Source organism: Balaenoptera musculus, chromosome 19, assembly GCF_009873245.2.
Source record: "Balaenoptera musculus isolate JJ_BM4_2016_0621 chromosome 19, mBalMus1.pri.v3, whole genome shotgun sequence".
NCBI lineage: Eukaryota > Metazoa > Chordata > Mammalia > Artiodactyla > Balaenopteridae > Balaenoptera > Balaenoptera musculus.
The window spans coordinates 12,719,409-12,729,105 of NC_045803.1; the positions used below are offsets into that span (position 1 = coordinate 12,719,409).

General features: G+C 54.9%; 1 protein-coding gene across 2 annotated transcripts; it reads left to right on the plus strand.

Moving 5' to 3' along the window:
- Positions 1–1,605: 1,605 nt before the first annotated feature.
- B9D2 (B9 domain containing 2) lies at positions 1,606–8,625 on the plus strand. 2 transcript variants are annotated; one of them, XM_036834071.1, is made up of 4 exons: positions 1,606–1,746; positions 2,236–2,327; positions 5,277–5,402; positions 8,025–8,625. In XM_036834071.1, the coding sequence occupies exons 2-4, from the start codon at positions 2,240–2,242 to the stop codon at positions 8,336–8,338; spliced, it is 528 nt and encodes a 175-aa protein (XP_036689966.1). In that variant the 5' UTR covers positions 1,606–1,746; positions 2,236–2,239; the 3' UTR covers positions 8,339–8,625. The 2 variants fall into 2 exon arrangements, with proteins under 2 accessions (XP_036689966.1, XP_036689965.1); XM_036834070.1 differs by having other exon boundaries at positions 1,606–1,805; positions 8,025–8,609.
- Positions 8,626–9,697: the final 1,072 nt, after the last annotated feature.

A 9,697-nucleotide genomic window follows, 5' to 3' on the forward strand; every position in this document is an offset into this window, starting at 1 on the left:
CCCATGTACGGGACTTTGGTGACTGGTTGGATGTGGTAAGTGATGGAGTTGAGGATGACACCCATAACCTCCATATTCCTTTGATACTGGGAGATGTGTATCCAAGAGAGGCAGGACAGCAGGAAGTTAAGAACATAAGGTGTGGGGACGGAGTGAGACAGAACTATAATCAATTTGGGTTTTTTTTTAATAAATTTATTTATTTTTTATTTATTTTATTTTTGGCTGCGTTGGGTCTTTGTTGCTGCGCGCGGGCTTTCTCTAGTTGCTGAGAGCAGGGGCTACTCTTCGTTGCGGCGCGCCGGCTTCTCATCGCGGTGGCTTCTCTTGTGGCTGAGCTCAGGCTCTAGGCACGCGGGGGCTTCAGTAGTTGTGGCTCAAGGGCTCTAGAGCGCAGGCTCAGTAGTTGTGGTGCAGGAGCTTAGTTGCTCCGCGGCATGTGGGATATTTCCTGGACCAGGGCTTGAACCCGTGTCCCCTGCAGGCGGATTCTTAACCACTGCGCCACCAGGGGAGCCCATCAATTTGGTTTAAGGCAAACGATTTTGCCCTAATTTCTTCATCTTAAATAAGGCTGATAATTACCTACCCTGTGGCATATCTGTGAGGATTAAAGGAAATCATGCATGCAAAACAATCAGTTTACAGCGGCTGGCACGGAGAAATTACTCGATAAATGGCAGCTTTCAAATATACCTATTAGTGAAATATTATTGAATTGTATACCTATTGAATTATTGTATCTATATAAATACTATCCTATTGAAACGTTGCCCTCTCCCTATAACTTTCAGCTGGTGACTCCAACTTTTGCAGTCCCCGTTTTGCAAAAAGTAGAGGAATAAGTTCCTTTTGGACTCCCTTTTGGTCTGAGCTGGAGGAATAAGGCACGAACTACAGTGGGGAAGGCACCGCTCAGGAAATCAGAATGTGTGAGTGCCTCTGACTCAGTCATTCCCCTTGTGTCCATTACATGGATGCGACAACTGAGACCTAGAGCTGTGCAAGGTCACAAGTTACTGACAGAGTCCAGCCTTCAAAAACAGGATTTTTGGGAGATAAAGAGGCCTCAGTTCCTCATTTCTCATACCCCTTCCCCCAACCCACCCCCTGCTTGCTCAGAATCAGCACTAACAGTGAAGGAAGTTGAATTTATCAGTTCTTGAGGAGCTTGGAGGAATTCTAAAAAGGAACCCCCTCCCCAACTTCTCTGAATGAGGGGTTTTTTTTCCAGTTATGAGGCAGGGGGATGCACACAACGACGTGAGGGAGATTTCCCCCCTGGCTCTGGCTCAAGTCTCTGACTTGTGGCCCCGGTTGAAAGGGAGTTTTAGGGGGCACGGGACATCGATGGATTTTCTTATTCTGTTATGAGAGGACCTGGGACAAACAGTTGGTGCCCAAACTTCCTCAGCCACGCTCAAGATGGCCACATAAGGCCACGCCGCAAATGGCTGAACCGTGGTTCGCGGTTGGAGAGACGCCTTTCCCAAAATGGAGAGAGGGGAGAGAAAGTGTCCATCACGGGTTAGCCCCGCCCCCATAGATTGCTAGGGCCAATTAGCGACCCGCAGGGCGGGGACAAGGCCAGGGGAGGAGGCTGCCGTTGCCCCAGCAACAACCTGGGAGCCGGGAGGCGGGCGCGGCTTCGGAGGGATCGGCGTCTCAGCAATCTTGCAGCCGGGAAGGTCCTGGGAGAGGCGCGAGCTAGGCCTGGGAAGTCAGCGCCTGCGGAGAGAGGGACAGGTCAAGTCCATGAACTCCAATCCCCGCTTTCGCCTCTCCTAACCGTTAGACGCTCCGAGGTAGGAATAACGCATGCGCGGGCTCAGAGGTGGAGCTAAGGTGCCCTGCACTTAAAACGCATGCGCCTCATGGCGGTGGGGGGCGGAAATCTGACCCGAGGAGGCGGTGCTTTTGTGTTGTGGGCGGAGCCATGTGCCCCTGGGACGGGGCTTTACGCTGCAATGAGCAGGATGAAAAGGTTATTTTAGAGGCAGGCAGAGTTAGATGCCAGCTCCTTGGAGCGTCCGTTTCTCGCCCCTCATTTTTCTGCGGCTCTCCTGGAGAGGCAGTTAGTATCATGGTCAAGACCGCAGCCTCAGTGGCTTGACGAAACTAGCTTGGAATCCCAAGTACTGCTCCTTACTTGGTGGGCCTCAGTTTTCCCATCTATTAGGTGGAGATAATTGTACACTTTTCTCATAAGGCTGTGATTATATTTTCCCCCCTCAGGGCCATGGCTGAGGTGCACGTGATTGGGCAGATCATGGGGGCCACCGGTTTCTCGGAAAGTAGCCTCTTCTGCAAGTGGGGCATCCACACAGGTATTCCCGGGCATGGTTCATTTCCCCACCAAGACCCCACAGCCTAGACGCCTCCACCCACTTTCCTTCATCCCCTGACCTCAGTCCCTGATCCTCAGCTTCCATGGGCCCTCAGGACTCCTAACCCTGACCACGCTTTGTTCACGTGAGTCTCAGGCTCCCTTCTTATTATTATCCCTTCCCATCCCATCTCTGGGGACTGACTCCCACTCTCTCAACACACATTCCCTAAGGATATGAGACTATAGGCTGGACCCACCCAGCTACCCACAACACACACTACCAGTCCTCGAAACACTTGACAGCGGTAACGACACTGCTTGGACTTCATTCACTGTCTTAGCGGTGCTCTGGGTGCCTCCCGCATCTTAACTCTTTGCTTAACCATCTCCATTTATTGAGCTCTTAATGTAAAATGGAAGTTACCATCTTGAAATGAAGAGGAGAGGCCACCCTTCTGTATTCATATTTCTCTGTGAGAATGTAGGAACCCTGTTCTGACAGTCATTCAAGTCCATCCACACAGGCCCAGGAGGGACCTTGGAGGTCTCAATTTTCATGCCTCTCCATCAGAGGCAGTATAGTGTGGTGGGTGGTGTGATGGCTAGGGCCACAAGCCACCAGGTCTGGGCTCAAATACGAACTCCCTTGCCTATTGATTGGGAGGCTTTGGACTTGACCTCTCTGAGCCTCAGTTTCCTTGTCTGAAAATGAAGCTAATAGCAGCTCAGGCAGCAGAGTGCTGAGGTTAAGAGCACAGACTGCCTGGGTTTCAAAACCAGCTCTTGCTTCTTAATTATGTGACCCTGGCCACTTGTCTTTGCCTCGATTTCCCTGTCTATAAAATGGGAATAATAACACTATTTACCTCATGGGGTTGTTGTGAGGACTAAATGAATATCAGTAGCACTTAGAAGAGGGCCTAGACTTGTAAGTCCTCAGTAAGTGTTTGCCTGGCTTGTGTAAAAATTGGATGGGCTCTTGTTTGTAAAGCCCTAGGTATGTTGCCTAGCACAGATAAATGCCCAAGAAATGAGTGTGGCCATTGCCATCATCATCTTTTCAGGCCTGGGGTTCTTTGCGATTTCACTGGTGGGTAGGTTGGTGGTTGAGATTCCCTGGGAAATTGGGATCCTCCAGCTGAGCAAATAAGAGGCAAGGCCTGGAATCAGACTTGGTTTCCAGTACCCTTCCACTCACTTGCTCTGTGACCCTGGCAAGTGCTATTCCCTTTCGCAGCCTCAGTTTTCTTATCTGTAAAGTGTGACTATTTGTCCTTCATAGGGGTGTTAGGAAGTCTTGTATGTGAGCATCCTGACTCAAGGCTTGGTGCTTTCCTCACCTGGCCCGCAAGGGAGCAGTAACCAACATGATTTTTATTATTTCAGGGGGCTCTTGGTCAGGGAGAAGGGGGCTAGGGGGCAGTTAATCCAATAGAGAGCCAAGGCGCAGTCAGATAAAGGGCTTGGTCTCTGCCATCAGTCAGAGCTCCATTTGAGGGATTTCCCTGGTGGTCCAGTGGTTAAGACTCCGAGCTTCCCCTGCAGGGGACACGGGTTCAATCCCTGGTGGGGGAACTAAGATCCCACGTGTGGCGTGGCACGGCCAAAAAAAAAAAATAACGAAAACCTAAAAACGAAAGGAGAGCTCCATTTGAATCAGTTCCACCATGGGACCTTGGTCTGCTGCGGTCCTGCTGTAGCCCCAGCATGGAGAACAGTGCTTGGCACAGAGTTAGGTGTTCAGTAAAGGTTTGTGGAATGAAAGGTAAAAGTTTCTTTACCTGTAAAATGGGGATTGTATTAGCCCCCACCTCCTAGGATCATTTATGTGTCCAACAAACATTTATTGAACACCTTCTGTGTACCAAGATCTGGGTTTGAGGTTCTAGGGATCCAGTAGTTTACAACATCTCTGCTCTCTTGGGGCTCACAGCAGGGGAGACAGAAAAGAAATAAGCAGGTAAAGACGTGAGTGCAATGATTACAGATAGTGTACTAGGTACTAGGAAGAAATGAGATGAGAGATGATGTGAGAGGGACTGGTTAGTTCTGGGATAGGAGGGTGAGGGAGAACCCCTCTGTGAAAGTGGCACTTGAGCTGATCCCTGAAGGATGAAAAAAAGCCAGGCATAGGGACATCCAGGAGCAGAGTTTTCTAGGCAGAGGGAACAGCCAGTGCAAAGGCCCTGAGGAGGGGAAAAAAATAGGAGCAGTGAGGCTAGAGGGTGGTGAGGAGGAATGGGGAAAGTGATGGGAGATGAGTTCAGGAAGGGGTTGGGGGGGGCACAGGCCAGGCCATGTAAGGCCTTGTAGTCTCTCCTCCTGTGGAGGAGAGTCTGTAAACTGGGGGTGGGGTGGGGATTAAGAGTCCCAGAGGGTGGATTAAATGAATTCATTACTAAAGCGCTTAGCGCAGCGTCTGGCATTTAGTAACCAGTCGGTGCATTTCTGCTATGATTATCACCCTCAGTAGGATTGCTATTACGACACACCGTTCACGATTTGCTCTGTGCTTCAGCTTGTGAAGAACCCCCTTGGCTCCATCTTAGTCCTTGGACTAGGCCTCTAAACGTGGGGTGAGAATAGTAGTAAAATGACCCCCAGCACTCATCCAGCACTCACTGTGCCCCAGACACTGTTCTCAGTGCCTCGTGTGTATTAACTCATTTAATCTTCTCACAAGCCTGGGAGGAATGCATTATTATTACACCCACCTTACAGATGGGAAGACGGAGGCAGAGAAAGGTAACTGGCCCCAGGTTGCACAGGCAGGAAGAAATAGTGCCAGGATTTGAACCCAGACATTTGGCTCCAGAGTCCATGCTTTGCAACCCTCCGCCCCCCAGTGCCAGGGAAAAATGGGGTCCTACAGCCACAGTGGGATCCCCTTCCTGATGGCTGCCTCCCATCCCGCCCTGCCTCATCCGTGTCCTGGCTCTCCCTGCAGGGGCAGCATGGAAGCTCCTGTCAGGCGTGCGGGAGGGCCAAACACAGGTGGACACCCCCCAGATAGGGGACATGGCCTACTGGTCCCATCCCATCGACCTGCACTTCGCCACCAAAGGCCTACAAGGTGAGTTCCCGGCCTGGGCCCCAGGCTAGACTAAGGGGAGGTGGGTTAGCGGCACTCAGTGCTGCGGGGACTGGAAACATCAAGTGCTGTTCCTGCCCTTTGGGTCCCTTTCCTGACCAGGCTTGGCCCTGGAGAGGGTGAGCTGAGGCCTCCCCAGGCCGGCTCTAGAGTGCGTTAGGAGTAGGGCAGAGGCCAGGGGTGGATGGGGCAAGGTCAAGGGGAGGGCCAGGGGGAGAGGGAGGTGGCTTTCACAGAGACAAAGCAAGAGAGTCTTCAATCAGCAGGAAGCTGGGAGGGGTTATGAGAGAGAGAGGTGAGGGCTGGTGGCTATTCTGCAGGCAGGGCTCCTCAGCTGCTCAGAGGGGAAATGAATACGTGGGGGAGGAGGGGTATCAGAAGACCTCTTCTGGCAGAAAATTTGGGTCATTAAAGAGGGGTGGATTCCAGGAAATAGCCTAGGTAAATATGCCATATATTTCTACCATATAAATAATAGTTACTGAGTGCCTGCCCTGTGTCAGGTGATGCCAGGGAGATATCAGTGATTGAGACAGTTCCCCAGCCCTGTCCCCACAGAGTTCATCATCCCTTGGGAGAGACAGAGCTGCCCTCAGACAGTGGTAACCCAGAGTGGGCAGGACTGGGATGGGGGATCTTGAAGGGCTATGGGAGGCCAGCGGAGGTGCCTGACCCTGCTGGGGGGTTCAGGGAGGGCTTCCTGGAGGAGGGGGATGTTTGAGCTTTGCTGTGAAAGGACAGTAGGAGCTATTAAAACAGAAAGATGAAAGAGGGTTCTGGGCAGAAAGCCATGTGTGGAAGCCTCAAGGGGGAAAGTAAGCCAGGGGCATTTGGAGGACCGAGGGAGAGCAGGAGGGCTGCAGGGGGTGAGGTGGCAGGGGACAGGGGACAGGCCATTGCAAGGCCTTGAATGCCAGGCCGCAGAGTGGAGGCCATATCCTGAAGGCACTGGGGAGCCAGAGCAGGCGATTGACAAGTCAGGTTTTGCTTTTAAGAGATCCCTCTGGCTGCCCTGTGGGTGATGGATTGGAAGGTGAGGCAGGCAACAGTCCTTTCAGCTCTTAAGGACCCCGAGTCTCTGAATGTGGGCATCATCCTTGCCTCCTCTTTTCTCATACCCACCCCCCAATTCTGTCCATCAGGAAATCCCATTAGCTCCACCTTTGAAGTGCATCCTAAATCCCACCACTCCCCCTACCCTCTTCCCAGCACCTTGATCTGTCCACCCTCACCTCTCACTGGGCTATTACAGTAGCCTCTTTACTGGTGTTCCCACCTCAGCCCCATAAGTCTGTCCCCCTGTGAACACCTAAGGTAGGTAACATTCCTCCTCTGCTCAGAACCCTCTGTGGTCCCCATCTCACTCAGGGTAAAAGGCAAAACCTTACCATGGATCACAAGGCCCTGCTCAGTCTGATTCTGTCACCTCCTCACCCTCTCCCCCATCTCACTGCTCCAGCCACATCAGCCCCACCAGGCAGCTCCCACCTCAGGGCTTTTGCACTAGCTATTCCCTCTGCTGGGAGCGCTCTTCCCTAGATATCCACATAGCCCCCACTCCCTCTCCTCCTTTAAGCATTCACTCAGATGTCACCTTCTCAGGAAAGTTTTGCTTGATCACCCCCTTTCTAAAACTGCATGCCAGGACTTCCCTGGTGGCCCAGTGGTTAAGACTCCACACTCCCACTGCAGGGGGCCCGAGTTTGATCCCTGGTCAGGGAACTAGATCCCACATGCATGCCGCAACTAAGAGTTCACATGCCACAACTAAGGAGCCTGCCTGCTGCAACTAAGACCCAGTGCAACCAAATAAATAAATATTAAAAACAAAAAACAACAAAAAAAAAACTGCATGCCTACCCCCCACCGTACCCAGCTTGTTTTTCTCCAGAGCAGTTATCACCATCTGACATACCCTATAATTTGCGTATTTACTGTGTTCATTGTTTAAGATGTCAGCTGCACAAGGGCAGGAATTTTTGTCTGCTCTGTTCACTGCTGTGTCCCCAGCTTCTAGAACAGGGCCTAGCACGGAGGGACTCAGAAAGGAAGGTGAAATGGGGCTGGGTCTCCAAGGGCTTTGCCTATAGGCTGAGGAGCTGAATTATATTCTGAGTGAGGACACTGGGAAACCTATGGAAGGGAGAGAAAGATGCTTCCAGCTGCCAGGCGAAAGTTGGATCGGAGGGAGCAGGAAAGAAGGCCCTGAGGCCAGAAAAGAGGACAGGGTGTGGCCACGGGGAGGGAAGGAGGGAGGCATCGGGGACAAGGCCCAACATACTCACCTGGGGACTGGGCTCCCCTGAGACGGGGACACAGAGGAAGAGGCCACGGAGAGGGAAGTCAGCAGAGGCCAGACCTAAAGGGCCTTGAATGTTGAGGTCGGACTTTATACTGAGTGCACTGGGGAATCATAGAAGGGTTTTGAGCAGGGGAGGAATACAGATTCAGAAGGATCCCTTTGGCTGCTCTGTGGGGGTAGGAGTCCAGAGAGGAGGCTGGGGCAGAAACCTGGCGGGGAAGGACTGGGCCTGGGATCTCCAGGAGCTCCTGCTGGGCTATACCCATCCCACTTTGCCTCCCTCCCTCCCTCCTGTGCTGCAGGTTGGCCCCGACTCCATCTCCAGGTATGGTCCCAGGACAGTTTCGGCCGCTGCCAGCTTGCAGGCTACGGCTTTTGCCATGTGCCCAGCAGTCCAGGCACCCACCAGCTGGACTGCCCCACATGGCGACCCCTAGGCAGCTGGCGGGAGCAGCTGGCAAGGGCCTTCGTGGGTGGCGGGCCTCAGCTGCTGCGTGGAGATGCCATCTACAGTGGGGCTGACCGCTACCGCCTGCACACTGCCGCCGGTGGCACCGTGCACCTTGAGCTGGGCCTGCTGCTGCGCCACTTCGATCGCTATGGCGTCGAATGCTGAAGGACCCTGTATGGACTGCTGGCCCCCAGCCATATCTCTGGACACCCGGTGAGGGGCAGGATGGCACAGGGGTCAGAAGCGTGGGCTCTGGAGACTGTCAGACCTGACCCCAGCCAAGGCTGGTGTGGCTTCTATCCTGACTAGCATCTCAAGCCCAGTGACTGCCCCTCCCAGGTCCAGTTTCCCCATCTGTAAAATGGGGGCAGTAAATGTGTGGGTTCACAGGGGTTGGGTGCAGAGAAGCTGTTGGCACATGGAAGGGCTCAGTAAAGGAGAGCAGTTCTTTCAGATGTGAGTGCTTTTCTGACGTTCATCTGTTGGATGTCCAGTGCCCCATCCTCCTACTGTCACCCTCCTTCCTCAGGCCCCCTTCCCCTGTCCTCTGCCTCAACCTCTGACCCCCTCCCCACTCTGGGTGATGCTCTTATGGCCCCCACTCCTTGGGGGTCCCCCTCCTCTGTGCCCCTCTCCCCACTGGCTCCCTGTCTTCTGGCTGACCCTCTCCCCCACTGCCCCAGCTTCCCACTCTCCACTCGGGGTGGTCGTCCTCGGATTCCCTGTACCCTGCGTCCCCATCCTCTGATTGAGCCCTCCCTGCCAGGTCTTCATTCCCTCGGTGACCCTCGCACAGTCCTCAAAGCCACACGCAGCACAGCCGCCCGCTTTGGTAGCGCTCAGCCGCCAGGAGGCAGCACTCTGTTGGTGGGGCGGAGCCGGGTGCCCGCCCCCTCCCCCCAGGGCGTAAGGGACCCCCCTTGGAGCCCGCCCACGCGAGATGAGGACTGTGGACCGGCCCCCCCCATGCCCTCCCCCTGAGGGCCGCCCCCGCCCCGCGCGCTTCCTGGGTGGGGCCGGGGCGGCTTCAAAAACCCCCGCCGCCCCAGCCGGTCGCCGCTGCCGCCGCCCTTCGCGCCCCAGGCCGTCCCACTCCCTTCCTCCCGCCGCGGATCCGCCAGACAGCGAGGCCCCCGGCCGGGGGCAGGGGGGACGCCCCCTCCGGGGCACCCCCCCCGGCTCGGAGCCGCCCGCGGGGCCGGCCTCAGCCGGGAACGGAGAAAGGAGCCGCCGAGGAGCAGTCCGAGGCCCCAGAGTCTGAGACGAGCCGCCGCCGCCCCCGCCGCCGCCGCCGCCGCCACTGCGGGGAGGAGGGGGAGGAGGAGCGGGAGGAGGGACGAGCTGGTTGGGAGAAGAGGAAAAAAGTTTTGAGACTTTTCCGCTGCCGCTGGGAGCCAAAGGCGCGGGGACCTTCGCGCAGCGCTGCTCCGCGAGGCAGGACTGGGGGACCCCAGACCGCACCTCCACCCCGCACCGCCTGGGACGCTTGCTCCCTTCCTTCCCCCCACACGGCGTTCCCCGGGC

Bases quoted from the DNA above. Each gene is read 5' to 3' on its own strand.
- B9D2 (XM_036834071.1), top strand. From the start codon at position 2,240: ATGGCTGAGGTGCACGTGATTGGGCAGATCATGGGGGCCACCGGTTTC. The intron at 2,328-5,276 runs GTATTCCCGGGC...CTCTCCCTGCAG, and splicing joins CAAGTGGGGCATCCACACAG to GGGCAGCATGGAAGCTCCTG. The intron at 5,403-8,024 runs GTGAGTTCCCGG...CCTGTGCTGCAG, and splicing joins CGCCACCAAAGGCCTACAAG to GTTGGCCCCGACTCCATCTC.